General features: G+C 34.1%; 1 protein-coding gene across 4 annotated transcripts in view; it reads left to right on the top strand.

Annotated features, from left to right (window-relative positions):
• Positions 1 to 21682, top strand: part of LOC136025443 (zinc finger protein 260-like) — a 31530-nt gene extending 9848 nt beyond the window's left edge. The window contains exons 3-6 of one of the 4 annotated variants that reach the window (XM_065701470.1): positions 3027 to 3212; positions 5251 to 5436; positions 7538 to 7804; positions 17678 to 21682. In XM_065701470.1, coding sequence (XP_065557542.1) covers positions 3062 to 3212; positions 5251 to 5436; positions 7538 to 7804; positions 17678 to 19239 — 2166 coding nt within the window. In that variant the 5' untranslated portion in view covers positions 3027 to 3061 and the 3' untranslated portion in view covers positions 19240 to 21682. Of the gene's footprint in view, positions 1 to 3026; positions 3213 to 5250; positions 5437 to 7528; positions 7805 to 17677 lie in introns of all 4 variants that reach the window. The other 3 variants (XM_065701469.1, XM_065701471.1, XM_065701472.1) reach the window with 3 other exon arrangements.
• Positions 21683 to 22894: the final 1212 nt, after the last annotated feature.

The raw sequence follows: 22894 nt of genomic DNA, 5'->3' as shown, positions 1-22894 counted from the left end.
GTATCCTGCTAACAGTTGTCTTAAGTTCTCAAGCAAACATGTAGAAATTTCATCGGCAGACATGAGAATGTAGGGTTTCAGAAGTCTCGCTAAAACAGTAAGAAGTAAGCTTTTCAGCTCGGCATGAACAGCGTGCACAAGGAGTTCGTTTTCCTGAAACGCTGCTCTGAATTTCGTAAAAAACACTGACAATGAATACACGAATTCGAGGTCGCAAGCATACCTTTCGTTTTTAGGTAGCTGACAATCTTGAGGTACTTCGCCGATGAAGCTACATTCTTCAAATGTTTCTTCGATGGCACGTAATGTAAAAAATACTTCAAGAGTACCGGCCACCCATCAACTGCTTGGCGAACTGCAGACCAAGTAGAAAATGCCTCAAGATGACTCTGAAGTCGGACAACTCCTTTCCAAATTTCTGGAGCCCTTTCATGTATGCGTTAGCCATAACACGGATTTTACACGTTCCAGTATTTGCAAGCTCTTTCGAAGACTTTTTCGTCTTCAATGCATCAGTTTGCGACCATACCTTTTTATTGAAATGAGGCCCATCCCTGCTCATCATTGTTAGTCTTTCAAGAGGTAAATTCTATCTCCCAATGCATTACATTTTTATTTTTATTTTATTTTTTTTACAATGTTCTCACCAGTTCCACGAAACATCCCATAAAATACTCCACCAGATGGTGGCTCCTAACTTGATTTCTTAAAGAGGAGCAAAAGCGCACTCTAATCTATAGCTCTTTTTTTACTTCACTGTTTGTAGTTTCGTCGCATTCAAGAACAAAGTGAGCTTCACTCATGCCCTTCTTAAGATTTTGTTTACGGTCTGGGTGAAGTGCATCAGATATCAAATACATAGCTTTCTTTCCACTCGTCGACATCCTGGGGGGTAGCTTATCATTGAATATGGCTTCAAAGACATCAACGATTCAATCACACGAAGCTGCAGACATCAAAGCTTACAGGGACTTAGAGAGTACTCAGAGGATTTCTGCTTTTTACGCAGCATCTTTGTCACAAAACATATCCAGAGTTTTACCTCCATTGCTTCTGATGGCTCCTCTGATTGGGACTGTTGCCTAGCCGATCCACACAATTGTAACTGTAACGGATATAGATTGATTGTAACATGTTTTTTGTGCTCGTCTGATGCAGCATGCTGATTCAAGCTTTAAAAGCCTTTGCGACATCTAAGGTTTTTCCTGCATATTTTTCGGTAAAAAGAAAACTCATCATCACCAATTCAACACCATTCATGTATCTCGACACCATTCGTCAACCAGGAGCGAAAAATTTGCAGTTGCCCATTATCTTTCCTAAGTAAACTTAAGAGACCTGAAAGACTAGTAGGTTTTAACACAGTAGGAAAAACACTGAGTACAAGATTCTTGCCATCTGAATATTCCTCTCATGGTACTCTTCTCTTCTCACTTAACCTGCTACTAGCTTCTTAACTAACATTTAGAGGGAAAGCATAGATAATTTGAACCATTGGAATACAAGTCAATTCGAACAAATTCATTGTGGTATGGTTCATTTTATGAAGAAATAGGAAATTATCTATCCCTGAACATTACCACGATACGACCAATCCATCCCTCCCACGGTATAGGTCAACTTTATTCTTTATCCTTGTACAATACAACAATGACCCATCTATCCCACCGACCACATAGGTCAATTTTGTGCTTTTATTAGCTGTCTACGTTTACAACAGTTAATAGCCACTTTGGCCACAGACCAAAATCCCACTGTTTTGTTGCTTCTTTCTGAACTACGACGGCGTAACCATGAGATAAGTACAACCGGATTTGAGGAGAAGCTATATTATCTAAATTGGGTCTTTTAAATATATCATGCTTCAGATTTCAAATAGACTATCTTCCAATTAGAGGATTTTAAGGACTTTTGGGGGAGTTAAGAGACTTTCTGTATACAAAGGACTTCGAAGGAACTTCAGCTAAAAAAGGGACCATAGGGACTTTTAGGGAGTAATTATGAGCTCTGTAAAGAAGGAATCTTTGAATAGATTGGGATGGAGGAGGAGCGTGCGTAGCTTTGTTGGCCTCAGGCGGCTTAGTGCTACGATGAGGTGTTAGTAGTAGTAGAAATAGGGAAGAAACGGAGTAATAACGGGTCCAATTTTCACCTCCTTCTTGTTGTCGCAACGCATAATGGCTTCAGTCTTTTTTTAGCAGTCCTTATTTATTTTTTTTCCCAATTCGAATCATAACAAAGAAGATGTTAGGCTTTCAAAATATTCAAAGCTGATTATTTGATGATACATTTTTTGCAGAGAAAGACTAATGCAGTATAAATTAACCAATTCATCAACGAGTATTTAATCAGTGTAAAAAGAAAATTGTGTTCCACTTTGAAAATTATTTTGTTGTTATTGATCTTGTCAATTTTCTAACATCGCTTCTACCGAAGATGTTAACGATCGAGAAAAGGCAAAAGAACTTTTTAATGACTTTGTTTTTAAATCCATAAGGAAAATCTCAAATTTTAAAATTCGATTGGACTGGGGGGGGGGGGCTAGTGTTTAAAAACATTGTGCTGAAACGTTGTCATTTTCCCACAAAGGACAAACAGTTCTTTTTTTTACTAAGTGGGTCCTTACTTAATTTTTGAAGCCAGGGTAAAAAGAGGGCCAAAAGCACAAAAATTGCCTCTGCCAAAATTGAGTTTTTGGATGGACTCGATTCGTGCCCATTAGATACCAAATCATAGACTTAACTACTTCTAGTTTCCAATCATTTTAAAACTCAAATCTTTAAGTCTGTGTAACCAGATCTTGTAAACCTTTGTGTTACAAGATCTGTAACACAAAAATAGACTTGGAACATTTACCCTCAAAACCAGGACTAGGAGTGGCCAGTAATCTCTGATCCACTTGAAATTTAGATATATAAATATAGATTTTTGGTTGGACTCAGGTGTCTAAATAATGTTAGGTGAAATTTTTTAGTCTGTTTCTTTAATTATTTCCGTTTTCAATGAATTTAGTTTCTTATTTTTAGGTTCAGAAGATGAAAAGCCATTGCCTAACAAGAGCATGGAGTTTCAATATAACAACTGTTTGACTGTTTCAAGCCGATCGCGCAGTAGCTCAATAGGATCAAACATGGACTGTATGATGAATTCTGACGTTGAACAATTTAAGACTCCTTCTGGGCTTTTCGAGACAGATATGCCTAATCTTGAAAGTAAAATTTCCTTTTTTTTTTAAGTCCATATTTGTGCCTTCTTGTTTTTTTGATGATTCAAACAAAATGAATATGTTAAATTAAAAAATGTAAGTTGAAGGAGGGTACATATATTCAGCAAAACGTATTAAACTTTTTTTATTCCAAGTACGTATCTCCTTTGTGTATTAGAATTAGCATTGAAAAGGAGTTTCCACGAGACAACTTGCATGAATTAATAAAAAGGTGAATTTGACTTCGTCAGGTAAATCAGGTTTTGAAAATTCTCTTTGTCCTAATGTTTGAACTACTTCATTGGTTAAAGAATGAATTATTGAACACACAAGTGTTTATTTTTATAGCAATGCTTCGAGTCTTAAGATCTTTCAGTCACTTGTGTTTGCTTCAAAACAAATTGTTTGAAACAATAAAGTATCAATTCAACATTTTTCAATGTAATTCTATCTTCCAATGCATGACATCATTTTTTTTTTTTTTTTTTTTTTTTTTTTTTTTTTTTTTTTTTACGATGTCCTTACCAGTTTCACGAAACATCCCATGAAACACTCCACCAGATGGTGGCTCTTAACTTGATCTCTTAAAGAAGAGCAAAAGCGCACTCTAATCTATAGCTCTTTTTTTCCTTCCCTGTTTGTAATTTTGTCGTATTCAAGAACAAAGTGACCTTCACTCATTCCCTTCATAAGGGTTTGTTTACGGTCCTGGTGAAGTGCATTAGTTATCAAATGCATGACTCTCTCTGCATTACATCAGTTTTATTTTACAAAGTCCTCCCCAGTTCCACGAAACATCCCATGAAACACTCCACTCTAATCTATAGTTCTTTTTTTTCTTCACTGTTTGTAGTTCCGTCCCATTCAAGAACAAAGTGAGCTTCACTTATGCCCTTCATAAGAGTGAAGTGCATCACTTATCAAATACATAGCTTTCTTTGCTTCCATCGACATTCTAGGGGAAGCTTATCATTGAACATGGCTTCAAAGACATCAACGATTCTGTCACACGAAACTGCAGACATCGAAGCGTACAAGGACTTAAGTACCCAGAGGATTTCTGCTTTGTACGCAGCATCTTTGTACGCTGCATCTATGTCACAAAATATCTCAAGAGTTTTTCCTCCATTGCTAGCTAAAGGCTCTTCTGATCTGATTAGGACTGTTGCCTAGCCGATCCATACAATCGTAATTGTAACGGATTGAGATGGATTGCAATCTTTTTTTTGCTCATCTGATGAAGCATGCTGATTCAAGGTTTAAAAGCCTCTGCAACATCTAAGGTTTTTCCTGCATATCTTGCAGTAAACAAAAAACTCATCATCACCAATCTTACACCATTCGTTTACCTGGACACCATTCGTCAACCAGCAGTGACAAAGTTTGCAGTTGCCCATTGTCTTTCCTAAGTAAACTTTGGAGACTTGAAAGACAAGTAGGTTTCAACGCAGAAGAAAAAACATTGAGTACAGGATTTTTGCAATGTGAATATTCCTCTCATGGTACTCTCCTCTTCTCACTTACCCTGCTATTAGTTTCTTAACTAACATGTAAAGAGAAAGCATTGATAATTTGAACCATTGGAATACAAGTCAGTTCGAACAAATTCATAGTGGTATGGTTCATTTTATGAAGCTAATGGAAATTATTTATCCCTGAACATTACCACGATATGACCAATCCATCCCTCCAACCCTTTAGGCCAACTTTATCCTTGAACGGTACAACAATGTGACCCATCTTTTCCACCTAGGCAAATTTTGTGCTTTTATTAGCTGTCTACGTTTACAACAGTTAATAGCCACTTTGGCCACAGACCAAAATACCACTGTTTTGTTGCTTTTTCTGAACTACGACGGCGTAACCAAGAGACAAGTACAACCGGATTTGAGGAGAAGATACATTGTCTAAATTGGGTCTTTTAAATATATCATGCTTTAGATTTCAAACAGACCATCTTTCAAATAGGGGATTTTAAGGACTTTTGGGGGAGTTAAGGGACTTCCTTATTTCCGTTTTCAATGAATTTAGTTTCTTATTTTTAGGTTTAGAAGATGAAAAGCCATCGCCAAACAAAAGCATGGAGTTTCAATATAACAATTGTTTGACTGTTTCAAGCCGATCTCGCAGTAGCTCAATAGGATCCAACATGGACTGTATGATGAATTCTGATGTTGAACAATTTAAGACTCCTTCTGGGCTTTTCGAGACAGATATGCCTAATCTTGAAAGTAAAATTTCCTTTTTTTTTTAAGTCCATATTTGTGCCTTCTTGTTTTTTTTTGATGATTCAAACAAAATAAATATGTTAAATTAAAAAATGTAAGTTGAAGGAGGGTACATATATTCAGCAAAACGTATTAAACTTTTTTTATTCCAAGTACGTATCTCCTTTGTGTATTAGAATTAGCATTGAAAAGGAGTTTCCACGAGACAACTTGCATGAATTAATAAAAAAGGGAATTTGACTTCATCAGGTAAATCAGGTTTTGAAAATTCTCTTTGTCCTAATGTTTGAACTACTTCATTGGTTAAAGAATGAATTATTGAACACACAAGTGTTTATTTTTATAGCAATGCTTCGAGTCTTAAGATCTTTCAGTCACTTGTGTTTGCTTCAAAACAAATTGTTTGAAACAATAAAGTATCAATTCAACATTTTTCAATATCAATATTAAAAAAAAACTTTGCGACTAGTTGATTATTTGCTTATTTATTTATTTCCCTCAAGACCGACGAGATATAAATACATAAATGAAGTTGCCAAAAAAGACAAAAAAAAAATAATTTAACAAATGAAACAAAGCACTGACTTACAACAGTCTTAATAACATAACTGAATGAAATATGTGTAGATATTTTGACTGTTCTCCGCAAAATACAAATGCATATATAAAAGAAACTTACATTAAATTCGACCATTAAAACTAAAAAAAAATATTGTAGTGAAGATGCTAAGACTGTTAAAAAAAGAAACAAAAATAGTTTTAATGGTTAAACTTTAATGTAGGTTTCTTTTATAGACTCATTTGTGTTTTACTTAGGACGGCCCTTGGATATATGGTTGAAATATTAATTTCAGATTAAAGTTTCACTGTCTTACGACTTGTTTCTGTTTATGATCGAAAGGCAGTGTGGTCTTCGTCGCTGTTTAAGTATTATCATCAGTATAAGCAATAAAAGACACCCCAGCCTGGAGAGATAAACGTTTCAGATAGAAAAAAAAACATTCCGCCAAACACATATTAAAGATATAAGGAAAATCTATTAACTTGGTGTAAGAATATAGGGAGGGCGAGGGGTTAAACGCATATTAGAACCGACTCAAATAGCCATGACAAATATGAAAAATTTTGTTAATATACATTAAAATGTATGTTTTATAATAGATGCACGGTGATGGAATTACAAACCTATTTTGTCTCCCTTGTTTGACCTGTTTGATCTACTATCCTGTAGTATAAGTAATAGTATAAGTAGTATAAGTAATAGTTAGTAGCATAAGTAATAGTTTTTTTGTGAACAAGTTTAATTATTACTATTTCCTAATTAGAATCACGACATTATTTTCTGGAATTTTTCACTTTTGTTCATTTTAAGGGAATTAATTCCACTTCTCCTGGGCCGACTATATTCAGATTAGATGTATGTACTAAACATAAACTTAGTTTAACTTAATAGAACTGACCATATTAGTTGTAACAGCTATGGTTAATGTTCATTAAGATAAATGTTCAATTTATATTAGATGATAGATTTACAAAAAAAAAATTAAACATCGAATGTGTTTGATCTCCCGTCCTTTGTTTTTAGTTTAAATAATGTTGTTTTTTTTTGGAAGAGGTAAGTATACAACTTATGACAATGACTGTTAATTTTTCCTAACCATAATCACAACACAAATTTCTACAATGTTTCATTTTTTTTTCCATGCTTACATAATAAATTTCAATTCCTGTAGGCCGATTGCACAAGAATTCACTCATTACAAATTAGCTCATTTATGATCGGACAGATATTGAATTTTTTCCATATTTAGATATGATAGTTCGTGAATATTTAAAAAAATTAATTGGTTCGCCTTCATGTTTAATTTTCCATTCATTCCACAAATAAAGCATGATAAACGATTTTAATAGCTACAAAAAACATTTTTCTTAATTGCTAATGATCTTATATTTGTTTCGTCATTGAAGGACGTGTCTGAAAGAGACAGGGAGAAAAATCTAAATGATGCTTGTTAGTATCAGGGTAAATGTCTAGACTTTGTTGTAATAGCAGGCTTGATTAGTTTTAAAAGAACTATATCTTTTAACATTCTAGATTACCAAGCGGATATATTGACATCTTTTGAAACGAAGAATATATCGATAGCGATGGATACCGTCTTCTTACCTCCTGTCTCCCATGAACCAATGCAGGACGACGAAAAGCCAGCAATGGAGTTGGAACGATCTATACGAAACATTAAAAAAGAATCTGTATCCATAACACAATCAACGCCATCTGATCTAGAAAAACCGTATCTCAGACGAAGAAACAGCAAGGCCATCTATTATGAATCTTGCGATTCTGATATAGACGATGTTAGTGATGAAGGTATGGCATTTATGTTAGTATATTAGATAATTTATAAGAGTAGATATGGCAGACAGTGACATATTCCCTTTTGACTGTTCTCTCTAAAACAATGATATTTAAATTTTTCTGTAGGCAGTTTAAATTAAAAAAAAATTAGGCTAAAAGCTGGCGATATCTAATAAAGACGCTCAAAACTACAAACTACAAGAAAATTATAATCAAGCGAGGGAGAAAATATTAGATTACGCTACCTCATATCCCTTATGTATATATATTACAAGTTTTCTCTGTAAGTTTGTATGCTATTTTTTATGCACTTCTACAGTATTAATGTTTCAACGCAAGACGATTATTTTGATACTGATAGATTGAAATAAATTTATTTAAACTGCTTTGTGTTTTTTAATTTGAAAAATTAGTTCAAATCATGCGAAAATAAATATATTTCCACATTTTTCTTAGCAAGTTCAGATCATTCTCTTAGAAAAATTCTCCACTATTATAGTTGTAGATCGAGGAATTGAAAGATCTAAAATTAATGAATCCAATGATATAAGTACCTTGTCCTCTATATAAGTACCTTGTCCTCTAAGTGCAAATTACAGCTGTAGGCTCGTTTTAAGATTGTAATCACATCACAATTACAACGATTACAAGCCTTAACTGTCAAAACAAGGACGAGGGTGCCCTAACATTCATTCACACAATTTTTAGTTTCCAGTTGATGGTGTTAGTTTGCCTTCATTAATTTTTACGGCCTTTGTGTGGTCAACGATACAGTAGTTATCAAGTTCTTTAGGATCGTGGCGTGCCATTTCTAGGGACACATTGCTAAGGTCGAGTTGCCCACTCGGGGGACGTTGCAATTGACAAAATATTTAAAAAAGCTTAAAGTTTATGCTATGAAAACAAAGTATTATTTAGTTTGGTCATCTACATTATTCACGCAAAACTTACCGCATAACATGTATTTTACTTTGCAAGAGAAACTTAAAAATACGCGTCAAAATTTGTTTACATTCGTTTGTGTTATGTTTTTACAATTGGGACATTTTTTTTCTTTTTTTTGGGTGTGGGGGGGGATGTTGTTTGAACCCCGTATCATCCCCCCATGGATATGGCCTTCAGTAGCAATGAGAAAAAAAATCTAAGAAGAATATATGGTCAATGAAAAAACTGGATACGACGATAAACAGGCATAAGCCACGCCTCGGAGTTTTATATGGTGTATTGGTAACTTAACATTCTATTGGAATTTATCGCAGCACTTTTGACATGGAGTCATTTGGAACTATCCTAAAAATAAACTTTTTCCCGGCCCTTGAGTTAAGGGAACCCCAATACATAAAAAACGAAAAATAAAAAAAAAACATGTAAAAAAAAGTAAAGAGAAAAAAATCGCATTTAAATGAGTCCCATAGTAGTGCTAAAACATGCATGTCGCTGTTCAGAAAGATTCAACAGTAAAAAAAAAACGCTTTAACACTTTAACTATAAAATACTTCCAGCAATAAATTGTTATTGAAAACTTTATGAGTAAATGTGTTAAACTTCTGCGTGAATTGCTTCTACGTCGTTGCGAGAGATATAGAAGTTAACTTAGAATGAGCTAAAGGTTAATAGATAATGACGAGGAAAAAGTCAAAACAGGGGTTAGCAATCTGATGTTGCTGTATATCCTTGACAAAAGTCTTCCAAAAATTGTTGGTAGACCGTATTTTTTTACCTTTAAATTTCATTTATTTAAATTTATAACTTTTAATTTTGATTTAAGTTAAGAGGGATATCCTCCCCTAGTGAAAAGATTTGAAATAAGAAAATACAATCTTATGAGTTAAATTATTTAAGACACCAGTTTTCTTAGATGGACGTGTTTGGCTTAAAAATATTTAAACATATCTTTTTAATATTGATTTCTAATTTCATGAATTTCTTCATTATAAAGAAAAGATGACGCCTCAATCTTCGTCCGAATAAACTATGGAGAAAAAATTGGAAACTAGAAAAGTTTTGGAACCGGCCAAACTTATGGCAGGAATTCAGACAATAATTCCAGGGGAGTGGGTATGGGAAATGAAACAAAAGTTATTTCCGACCCAGCCGAACTTGACTTCATGTTTTGAACAATATTACAATTCCATACAGTTTTGTTCGCCTTAAATGAAGTGTGAACTGAGTGCGAACTAATGAAGTATAAACTCTGGGCTTAGAAGTATAAAAGCTTAAAAGTAAAGCGTAACTAACAAACTAGAGAAATTGCAAATATTATAATATTTCACGAAACGTCTGTTTAAAAGATTAGTTTACACTCAGTTTTTGAAACTTTTCACTTTAAACCAACTTCTTTTTTTATCGATGATTACATATCTTTGTGGTGAACAGCCTAAAGTACTAAGTTAAACAGTATCAAGTTGTTATTACATTTTCATTTTTGACTTAACCCCAGAAATTCAATCCTTCATTTCATTGTGAATTCAGCAATGTGAGTTTTTGAAGGGGTGCAATGTCCCCACTTATTGCAGAAACATTTTGAAGATGCAGGATAACATAAACTGTCAAATGCTTATCTGCATATTCAACGAACGTGGCTGATAAAAATTCAATACGAAAATGAGATTTGAGCTTGATATTCATGCGAATATTTTTAGGACAAATTCAAGGCGGTGTAGCTTAAGGAGGCTGCAGTGCAAATTGTATCTTCTATATTTAGGAAAATACATTGGAAAGGAAAAAATAGGGAAATTTAGGGGAATGAAAAAAACATGGAAAATAAGAAGAATAACTGGCAATACTTTTTTCTGTGTTGGTTTAGGGAGTTATGCGCTGTGTTAGGTTGTCAGTAGTGTTAGTCGCAGGGATGTTTGCCATTAACAGAAGGAAGAGAAAATATTCTATTGAATGTAATGTTTATTGTGTTCATGTTGAGCATGTTAAGGTTTTGATCATATTCGTAAAAGATCATTCGGCAAATGTTCAATCAAGCTAAAAAGTGTAATATGGCATCTTTCCAAGTTCAAAACTATTAAATTTCTCCAATCTAACATATTTATTTTTGGATAAATATGAATCCAAAAAAGCGTATTGCCCGTCGGAATAAAATAGATAGTTCCAAGAATAAAAAATGCAATATACACATTGCAAAATCCTACTGTGAGAACCCAACTGTAGAAGTTTCAAGCTCCTATCTACAAAAATGTGGAATTTTGTATTTTTTGCCAGAAGGCAGATCACGGATGCGTGTTTATTTGTTTGTTGTTTTTTTTCCAGGTATGATCGTATCGACCCAGTTGTCCTAGAATGTTGCGAGAGATCTCATTCTACCGGAAATGAAAAGTTCTAGTGCCCTTTTTAAGTGACCAAAAAAATTGGAGGGCACCTAGGCCCCCTCCCACGCTAATTATTTTCCCAAAGTCAACGGATCAAAATTATGAGATAGCCATTTTAGTCATCGTAGTCGAAAAACCTTATAACTATGTCTTTTGGGCGACTTAATCCCCCACAGTCCCCGTGGGAGGGGCCACAGGTTACAAATTTTGTCCAATGCTTAGATATAGTAATGGTTATTGGGAAGTGTACAGGCGTTTTCAGGAGGATTTTTTGGTTGGGGGAGGGGTTGAGAAGAGGGGGATATGCTGGGGGAACTTTCCATCGAGGAATTTGTCATGGGGGAAGAACATTTCCATGAAGGGAGCGCAGGATTTACTAGCATTATTAAAAAAAAAAACAATGAAAAAATAAATATGAAAAAGTTTTTTTTTTCAGCTTGAAGTAAGGAGCAGTATTAAAACTTAAAACGAACAGAAACTATTACCCATATGAGGGGCTCACCTCCTCCTAATACCTCGCTCTTCACGCTAAAGTGTTTTTAGTAATTTCAACTATTTATTCTACGGCTTTTGTCATTCAGGGGTCATTCTTAAAGAATTGGGACAAAATTTAAGCTTTAGTGTAAAGAGCGAGGTACTGACGAGGGGGGAGCCCCCTCATATATGTAATAAAAACATGAGAATAAAAAAGTTCTTTACGTAAGCTAATTTATAAGTTACGTATACCTTTTACTAATAAAAAGATTCGTAAAAAATTAAAAGTTCTAGTTGCCCTTTTAATTATCCAAAAAATCGGAGGGCAACTAGGCTTCCTCCCCCGCTCTTTTTTTTCAAAATCATTCGATCAAAATTATGAGAAAGCCATTTAGCCAAAAAAATAATAAAAAGCCAAGATCAAAACATGCATCGATTCAAAAACGTTCAGAAATTAAATAACAAAAAACAAGTTTTTTTAACTGAAAGTAAGGAGCGATATTAAAACTTAAAACGAACAGAAATTACTTCGTATATGAAACGGGTTGCTTCCTCATCAACGCCCCCTCTTTACGCTAAAGTTTGACTCTTTCTCTCAACTCTTCTTTTTACAGCAGTAAAAAAAAAATTGCGTAAAGAGCGGGGCGTTGATGAGGAAACAGCCAATTTCATATACGAAGTAATTTCTGTTCGTTTTAAGTTTTAATATCGCTCCTTACTTTCAGTTAAAAAAAATCTTGTTTTTTTTTATTTATAAAAGTTGAAAGGACCAAATAAAAAAAAATATAAAGATATCTTTCCTTTGGGTAAGCGGGGGTAGAAATCTTTCAGAATATAGGAAAACTTTTCCATTATTTGACTTTTTTTCTGCCATTCAAACACGAAATCGTTATTGACAACTTTATTAATAAATGTATGAAATTTACCCTGCGTGTATTTCTTCCAAGTTATAAAAATAGGTAGTAAAGGAGTATGTTTTTTAGGTTTAAAAAGTATATAGTTGCCTATTTTGTCAAGATGAAAATCGTTTGTTTGTTTTGCAATCTTAAAATGAGTAAAGGGAGGGATCATCAACTATCCATGAGTAAAATAAGTTAAACTAGATAACTATCCTGCTAGTTAAAGATTATTGTAAACAATCACTTTCAAGACAAAATATGTTGATATAGGTGAGCTATTTGTTAATCGAAAAATTAGGTCCAATTGAATGAATCTTTTTGGGAATGATATATTTGCTGAATTTTAAATGTCATCCCGGCTGTGGATGAGATAACCATAAAATAACATAATGCACATGAAATAAAACATTAAATATTTACTGTATTCTACGGTACTCTTATGGTACAAGCTTATCGTTCAAAATTAATATGTATGGCTAGAAACGACATTTGATAAGAGTAGAGAGGAACATTTTGAAGTCTCATACTCTTTGCCTTTGATCAAATTTGGCTAATTTTGAATACTTTGCTGTAAAGTTTCCAACTATGGTTCGAATGCTAGAGAATTTCGTCAACAATGGCAGCGAACAGTTTTTGATAAGAAGACATAAAAATGGCTCGCAAGTAAAAATAAAATTACTGCATGAAAATACAACCTTGACAGTGCCTCAATATTCTTAGAATTTTGCTTAGAATTAAAACAGCAGTTCAATTACTATCCAATTTGAAGAGAACGACAGTAAAAGTCTTGATTGTGGTAACCTCTGTTCATTTTCAGTTTGATATAATTATTCTTCATCATTTTAGTTTGGTAGTCAAATTGTTAATTCACAGAAATTTTGGTTTGTTTTATGTTTGATATCGCTTATATTTGTCGCTCTTTACTTTCATTAATTTAAAAAGTATTTTCGAAAAAAGAATTTACTAAAGGTATTTATTAAGCCATAAGATAAGCAGAAGTCATGCAATACAATAATTCAAGCTTAAGTGTACAGAAATTTAATCAGACCTAAAGATTTCATTAAATGCACAAATGAATCCGAAAACAAACAGAAATTACAAGAATGGAAGCACTACGTCGTTTGTGCTTTGCTAAGCATCCTATTCATTTTGGGTTTCAGTATTCAATGATGGTTGCTCGTCTTTTGAAAAAGTTTTAAAATCATTTCTGTTTGTTTTTAATTGACATAGTTTTATAATTGGTTAACTTTGAGAATATGTGATGTTTTTTTTTCAGTTTTAGGCCAAAGGCCATTGCTTGAAATCAAGCCCGCTAAGCCTATAAAGGCCAGTACGTCATTTGTGCTTTGCCAAAAATAATTTTGATTTCAAGCAGTATAATTTTTATTTGTCAACCTATCAACTACAACCTAAAAAAAGTGAAAATCATCGTAATAGCTGGGATTACTGGAAAGGACTGATGAGAGGACTCACCACTTAATAGCTAATGATATTTTTTCCTGTAGGTTTCAATAATTTTATATTTATTAGCGTTATTTTGGAATAAATATTTAAAATGTATTTTGCTTTCAGTAGAGTAAAAACTACGCTCAGCCTTTACAAGGCTTAATTTGTGGTAATTTTGGTTTGCTTTAGCTTTCACTATTATTAATCGTAATTTTCTTGTCCTGTTTGTTGCGCTTTATTCTTTGATTTTGATTTCTGCTCTGTTTGTAAAATTATTGTTCGACTGCATTTCTGCACATCTTTGGAATAATGTAGCTCTTTCTGTTACCTTGAAAAGCTTGTAGTTTTGGTAAACTTTTTTTGATTTTTTTTTTTTTTAATTGACTTCTTTTCTTCTACTGATTAATAAAAGAAATACTAGTAAAGCTTATGTCGGTAAATCTGCTTAAAAATCATAATTTAACTTGCTATTCATTTTTTAGACATAATTTTGCAGCAGATTTTAGTAATAGTTTAACTAAAGTATTTTTGGCTGGGAGGAACATTATTCAAATAAATGGATTGAAAATGTGCTTCATGTTTGATTCTCTTAAGGGCTGAAGCTGTTCTGAAATTTTTGTTTCAGCCTTGAATATAGAGGAATATTGATCAACCTTTTTTAACAAGACTCTTACCTCAATATGTTTTTCTTTAGCTGCTTAATAGCTTATAATGAGTTATACATGTGCCTTTTTGACGAGCTGATGAAATCAGTGACAATATTATCACTTATATTAAACCGGTTTAAACGCAATATCTGTTTATGCAAAGGGTAAATAAATATCTTGGATCTAGCCCAGTTGAGCGAAATATATTTAAAACTAGAGCTAGGAGTTCATATGACACTTGTGACGAGGTCGGAAGAACCAAGAACTCATATGGCATGAGCTTTAGCAAAATTCTAAGAATTAATAGACTGATTCAAAAGGAAAATCAGAGGCTTAATGCTGATCGGGATTTAAAATAAGAGCTCTGGGACACGAGGTTCTTCTAAATATCACAATTCATTAAGATCTGATCACCCACTTGTAAGTTAAAAATTCCTCATTTTTTCTAATTTTTCCTCTCCCTTCAGCCCCCAGATAGTCGAATCGGGGAAAACGACTTTATCAAGTCAGTTTGTGCAGTTCCCTGACACGCCTACCGATTTTCATCGTCCTAGCACGTCCAGAAGCACCAAACTCGCCAAAGCACTGAACCCCACATCTTAGCTCCCACAAAAAGAGTAGATCCAGTGCAGTTACGTCAATCACGTATCTACGACATTTGTTCATTCTACCCACCAAGTTTCATCCTGATCTCTCCACTCTAAGCGTTTTCGAAGATTTGCGGTTTCTCCCCCCAGTGTCACCAGATATGGTCGGGATTTAAAATAAGAGCTCTGAGACATGAGTTCCTTCAAAACGTCAAATTCTATTAAAATCTGGTCACCCGTTCTTAGGTTAAAAATGCCTCAATCTATTAGTTTTTCCGAATAAACACCTTCTCCCTCCCCAACTCCCCCAAAGAGACTGGATTCGTTCTAATTATATCAACAAGGTATTTAGAAATTGTGCTTATTCTTCTCTTCAAGTTTCATCCCGATCTCTCCACTCTAAGCATTTTCCAAGATTTCCGGTTTCCAAGATTTCTGTTTCCCCCTCCAACCCCTACGTCCCTGGATCCGATTCGAACTGAAAATGGAGTATCTGACACATAAGATCTTTCTATATATCAATTCCCGTTAAGTTCCGATCACCCATTCGTAAGATAAAGATACCTCAATTTTCAGGTTTTCCGAGATTTCCGGTTTCCCCCTCCAACTCTTCCAATGTCACCGCATCTGGTCGAGATAAAAAATAAGAGCTCTGAAGCACAAAATCCATCTAAATATCAAATTTCATTAATATCTGAACACCCGTTTGTAAGTTACAAATACCTCATTTTTTCTAATTTTTCCTAATCCCCCCCCCCCCCAAGTCCCTTAAAGGGAGCGGACCCCGTCCAGTTATGTCAGTCACGTATCTTGGACTTGTGCTTATTCTTCCCACCAAGTTTCATCCTGATCTCTCCACTCTAAGCCTTTTTCAAGATTTCTGGTCCCCCCCCCAACTCCCGCTAATGACACTGGATCCGGTTGGGATTTAAAATAAGAGATCTGAGTTACAAAGTACCTCTAAATATGGAATTTCATTAAGACCCGATCACTCTTTTGTAAGCTAAAAATACCTCATTTCTTCTAATTTTTCGAAATTAACCTTCCCCCCAACTCTCCCAAAGAGAGCGGATCCGTTCCGGTTATGTCACAGCCTTTTAAACCTCCCCAGAATAGGATTTGAATTCTTCTTGCTCCAGCCTCTGACCCATCTGAACCAAACGACCCATTTGACCGTGACGACACCGAACGACCGAATGAACCTAACCTAACCAAACTTGCATTATTTATGATTATGAATCCGATTGGATTTTAAGTGCAAAAATATTTTGTGGAAACAGAGACAAAACCTATATAGCCTCTTAAATCTCCCCAGAATAAGATTTAAAGTCTTCTTGCCCCAGCTTCTGACCCATCTGAACCGAACGACCCATTTGTTCAGTTACGTGCGTCGTTTTGGGATTATATTTAGTGAAACTTTGAAAATCTTAGCCTAGTAAACGGTCCCCTAAGTATGTTTTCACTACAGTCTATGTGTGAACAATGGTCGATTTACATAGTCAGAGGCCGTATCCCCTGTAGGGTTTGGGGTTGTGGTGACCTTGGAGGTATTATTATTAGGTTTGTTTACGTTTCTAAATAAAATTATTCTCTCAAAATTTGGATGCGACATCATGAGACTTGTGGTAGAAGGGGTCAGCAGGAAAGGGTACCAGAGGTAGATTAGTCGCCATTAAATCAATTTGATTTTAAAAAAGGGCATTAGAACTTTCAATTTTCAATCAAATGAGCTCCCTTCCAAGTTTCTATAACCCATCTTCCATAGGAAACGAAAAGAAGTAAAACTTAGTTAGTTCATTCTCGGGCTTCTTTTGTGGGAAATAATTTTTTTCTGCCTTTCCATCTGTTTTGAGGCTCTATTTCCTCAAGAACTCAATAATAGAAGTGTTCACTTGGTAAGAAAATAACAATATTTTTTGCCCTTTGTGCGATCCTATTTGTTTTCTTTTCTTTGTCGGAGGGGGGGGGACCTTTAAAGTCATGATCCTTTTTAACCATGGACTTACGGCTCTTAGGTTTGATCTAATTAGATAAAAAACAATTTTGGTGCATTGCCGGGCCCCTTCCACTATTAACTGTTGATTTTGACCCCAATTACAATCTCTGAGTTGGCAATCTAGTCACATGCCCAACCTCATACAAGTTTCCTATTACTTTTACCAAATCTCTTGGTAAATAGTTATCTATCTACTTTTTGAACGGCCCTTGTTCCAAGGGATACGAGGGCTATGTTATCCCCCGTGGTACATTGATTGAACTTCTGAAAAAATTGAAGGCTGGGGGGGGGGATCTTTTGTTTTGGGAAAGGAGCAGGCGAAGTTGTGTTGGTCTTGTAAAACTTACTGCTGCAGTGAGCTGTTAGTAGTTGTTGTTTTAGCCCATCCAGGCGTTCTCCTCTTTAGGGGTATTATCGAGTTTCTTTTTATACCCATTTTAGTGGATCGCTATTTTAACTTAAGATCATTAAGAGTTTTGTATTATTGTTATGTTTTATAATTAATCTTTTTTTCAGAAATAGACAAATATAATAGAGAAGCATATGAAGCGTGTTCTGAAGATTCTCAGACTGGAAAACAATTAGAAATGGGACCTTCAGAGGGCCATACTCGTAGTGATAGTGGGAAAAACAAAAGAATTAATAGAAGATCATCTTATTCAGGAAAATTAACTTTGGCAACCAAAGTCAAAAATGCAGTGGGTGAAAAAATACCATCTATGCAGTTATCAGGAAAGTCTCACATTTGTAGAATTTGCAATGAAGCATTTTCTCTCCGTCTTTCACTATTAAGTCACTTCAAAATCCACGATGAAATAGAAATCCAGCAATGTCGGTTTTACTGTTCAAAATTACAGAATAAGTGTGATCTTGTTCGTCGTTTTGACTCTCAAGGTGGAGCAAAAGACGGCCCTTATGAGTGCAATATATGCAAAAAGACTTTGACTCGTCGTGAGTCGTTCTTAAGTCATATGCGAAGACACGTTAAGGGTAGGCAATTTTTATGCAATTCTTGTGGCGTAGGATTTTTTTCTAAGGTTCATCTTGATCTTCATATGCAAATGCACACTGGAGAAAAGAACTTCACATGTGAACGATGTGGAATGCAATTTCGACAAAGTAAAACTCTCAAATATCACATGGATAGTCACTTAAGAAATGAGAGTGGGACGATCCCTGAAAAATTGTTTGAGTGTGAAATATGTTCTCTAAAATTCAAAACTCAGAAGTGTTACTCCAATCATAAGAGAAGACACACTGTCGGAGCAACTCATGAGTGTGGAATCTGTAAAAGAAAGTGTTACACAAAATTCAGGTTAGTGGAGCATACGAGGGTCCATACGGGAGAAAAACCATTCAAGTGCAAAATTTGTAATAAAGCCTTGGCACATATGGCTAGTTTAGTGAGTCATTTGAAATGTCATAGCAACGAAAGACCTTACACTTGTGAGTTCTGTAACGAGGCTTTTAAGGACAAAATTGCCCGGGACGATCACGTGAATAGTCACACTGGTGATACGCCACATAAATGCAAGCTATGTGACATGTGCTTTGGATCAAGAAAGAATTTAAAAAACCATCAGAGGGTTCATACAAAGAAAGCAGGAGAAAAAAAAATCAGAGAAAAGAAATACGGCTGTAGTATATGCAATAAAGTATTTGCTGAGTCTTCTTATCGTGATCAGCATGTGGCTTTACACTCCAATCCTACCCCTTTCAGTTGCGAGTCCTGCAGCAAAAGCTTCAACTATAAGAGACCTTTACTGGCGCATGTGCGACGTGTGCATCCAAATCGCAATCCATTTAAATGTAAGCTATGTAGTAAAACTTATGATTCCATTAGGAAAATTGATCTTCACATTAGCTCTCGTGTTTGTGACAAAAACGGTAAATTGCTTGAAAAGTTGGCAAATCTTAGTAGTTCCTTCAATGTTGACGGTAATGTAAAATTGGATAACACATTGCTGAAGGCTGATAAGAATATAAAACTTTTTGTATGTAATATGTGTGATGAAGAATTTCTGTCAGTTGGAGAAATTCAGTGTCATTTTAACTCCTCTCATAAGCATTTTAAGTAGAAATTGACTGTATTAGTTTGATAGAAAGGCCTTTTTATGATCTTTTAGTTCCGTAAAAATTATTAACTTGACATTCAATAGAGTGAAACCAATTAATGAAGTATTTGTTTTATTTCGTTAGTATATATATATATATATATATATATATATATATATATTTTCTTGTTTAAGCGTAGGATACATCTGCGTCGGTTTGGTTAATTTTTTTTTATTTGGCATATAGTTCTACCTTCTAATCCTTACGATAATTCAAAATGAAATATTCAAAAAAATTGATGATTTTGAAACATTTAATTGTGTTTATCTTTAATTTACTATTTTTGTTGTCATTTTTTTTTGGCAAAATAAGTATCTCGAAAGTGTAGCGTTTTATGTGCTGGGCGCTTTTTGTATTTTGATTTATTAAACTTTGGTACAACTGTGATTGTTTAATATGAATTTTCTATTGTGATTTATATTATCGAGATTTAGCTATGGAACTGACATTTCACGATGAAATTTAATTTAATAATAGATTCTCTTAAAACACCTTTAATTCTAAATCTCAGTAAATACTGACGAGCTTTAGTCCATTTTTCGTTTTTTAATGAGAATGATCCATCATGTCGATTTTATCGCTTTTAAACGAACAGTAATTACGGCGAACAGCTGTTAAGCTACCACCCCCTAAACCTTTTAAAGACCATTGCGTCATTTGTGCTTTACTGAAAAAGATCTGTATTTTGATCTACCGCTGGTAACTGCATCCTTTAAAAAAAATGTGCTTTATAACCTTTCAAAACATCTAAACGGCTTGAGAGGCTTATGGGTTATATTGAGAGCTATATGTATTTTGAACAGAGTAATTTTTATTTGTTATAATATCGACAAGAAAAAGCCCATATTAATCAAATTAACGAAAGTAGAAGAATGTTTTAATATATACGGATATCAGTTCCTGGAATCCTCAAGTATTTTGGACGTTTTTCAATGTTTTTATATTCAAGTATCTACAAATATCTTTAAAAGATTTAGGGGGTGGCACTTTCCTGTTTTCGGTAATATCAGTTTTTTTTAAGTTTGTCTTGATTATGCATATTAGTTTCTGTTTGTTTCAGCTTGTAAGTTTCATACTTTCAAGAAAATTCTTAGTGTTTTTTTCGGACGAAACTGCATTTAAGAGACAAAAATGTGTTTTGCTCTTACCCCTTTTACGTTTGAACTGTTTTATATCACTCACTTGAAACTACAAAAACTATGGACACTAAAGGATAGCAGGGTTCGTAAAATTGGATGTATTTATAACAATAGTACTTGTGTGCCCCTCCCCTCATCCAAGTCAAAATCTGAGATCCGATTTTCTGCACAAAAAAAGAACTCTAAAAATGCCCCGTCCTAAATTAGGGCTTTAGTTTGTTCCGGTTTTTCTATACGTTTGGTTCCGTCTTCACTGTGGTTCAATATTACAGTCTGAACGATTCAATTCTAGCCGGCAACAGTGAACTGCTTGTGATGTTGAAAAAAAACGATTTGGCATTTCTAAGATTGTTGCAAATCGAAAGAAGTATAATAGAAGTACACTAACTGGGCTTTCTTCTACTTACTGTTATAATTGTTTCCCTACCTTTCTGATCTTTATTCTCTTTTAAAGAGGAGCTTTATTAAGAAAATCCTGCCTTTTCATGTTAGATATTGTAAACTTTATTTACATGTCCCCCCTTGGCAAAGTAATACTAAAATAACTCCACAGTATAGAATACCTGATGTAATAGAGAAGCTAGCCATGCTGCATTGAGCTCTTTACTGTTTACTCTTTACTGTTAAATATTTGACTTTGTCTCAAAGCTCTTTTTGAGTCTCCCAAATTACTCATTATATTATTCGCACTTCAGCTCAATAAGCTGCAATTCTTTTTTTTTTTCAGAAAAAATCCTAGTTAAATTATAAGTTTAGTAATTTTTTAGCTTTTTTTCAAATATTCAAGTTTTTAGGAATCAAAAGGTTATAAGGAAATATATTTAGGTTAAAGTATCTGTCTATGGACGCTTGTTTCAAAATGTAAAGAGTAGAATCAGCTCTTGACTGTTCTTCACTCCATCGTCCCTTAGTCCCTCCGTTTAGTTAATTTAATTATGTATAATTCTAATATTTTCTCTCTTTTTTATTGTTATGCTTCATAAAATTGAATTATTGTTATTATATGCAGCACTTTTAGAGCCACTTAATAGTAGCATTTCACGATTACCTTATCTGCTGATCTTTATAAAGTAATAATTATTGTTTTTTAATTATGTTATGTTAGTTGATATTTGTTTTTTTTTTCGTTTTTTTCAAAAAAAACTTAATTTTTTAGTCTTATGTTAATGTTTAGTCTCGTTTCTGTTTTCTTTTCATTTTCAATTACTCCACGAGTATCGAGTATTTTTGTATGATGTAGGCTATGAATAAATCATTACATGCTGTTTCGATTGCCTCGATACTTAACCGTCTTTAGATTTACCTATTATAAGACCACACTGGCTATACATGACGTATGAGACCAAGAAAAGAAAGGATATACTAAATGAAAAATAAAATCAAATAGGTGAGAAAACGAGGATTTTGTCAACCAGTAGGAAAATATGAAGAGGAAAAACAAGCATATATTTCGACAAGGACCTACGCCAAGTTGTCTTAAAAGAAAATAATAATAATAATCTAATCTTTCGAACTGAACTTGACAAAAAGAGAAAAGATACCGAATAAAAAAAAAACTGGAAATTAATGAAAAATAATTCACCAATTGGATTTGATAGGTATTATTAGCCTTGCTATAAATTTTGCCTGTCTGCAACCTTGATTTTCATTAGATATGCTGTCAGGTTATCTCAAATTAGACGGGGCGAAAATAAAGATTGAGTCTTTCAATATTTTGCTGTGTTGTATTATGTTGTTATACATTGGGGTTGAAGAAACATCTCCTGTGTCTTTGTTTATAGCCAAATTTCTGTTTATATATTTTTTGATCTTGATTGCATTTTTAAAAGATTGTGGTAGGCCATATTAAAGTTGCCTCTTCAGAAAGAACTATACGCTCAGGATTGTCGAAGATATGGAGGGCCAAATCAGAACCAAAGGTGCCATTTTAAGTTTCAAATCTCGGGGGCCTATCTATTAAAATTTTGTAGTTATGCAATCCTTCCCCCATTGGTTGATGGGATCTACCAATGTAGAAGTTCCCACTTGAACATGGTCTCTTTAAACACCACTACCCAGTATTGGGCTAGTTTAGTCCTTTCCCGAATTTAAAAAATGTTCAACTTTTTATTCAATATTTTTAAAGAAACAGAGAGTTTATGTTTTTTTTTTTTTTTTCAAGTTCGTCGCTGAGTTTTAAGATGTATGGTAAAGTGGTGAAAGTTTTGTTCTCAATTACTGTAGTACCTGGATCAAGGGGGACAGGCTCCCTATGTCTCTTTTTTATCTTTTTTAATCGTCTTTTTATGATATTTTCAATAAGGTTTATTTCGAAGCGATTGTAGAGTAGAATAATTTTAACACAGTTTAATTCAGTTTTGACATGATTACGTGAACACGTTTTTAGAACTCTCTCAACTAAAGAGATTATTACCCTGTTTTCTCAGGAGGGTGATTTGATGAGAAGTGCAGGTACCTATCATTGCGGGTCGGCTTATTA

The sequence above is a fragment of the Artemia franciscana genome, chromosome 3, assembly GCF_032884065.1.
Source record: "Artemia franciscana chromosome 3, ASM3288406v1, whole genome shotgun sequence".
Lineage (NCBI taxonomy): Eukaryota > Metazoa > Arthropoda > Branchiopoda > Anostraca > Artemiidae > Artemia > Artemia franciscana.
This window is presented reverse-complemented; position numbering and strand designations above follow the sequence as displayed.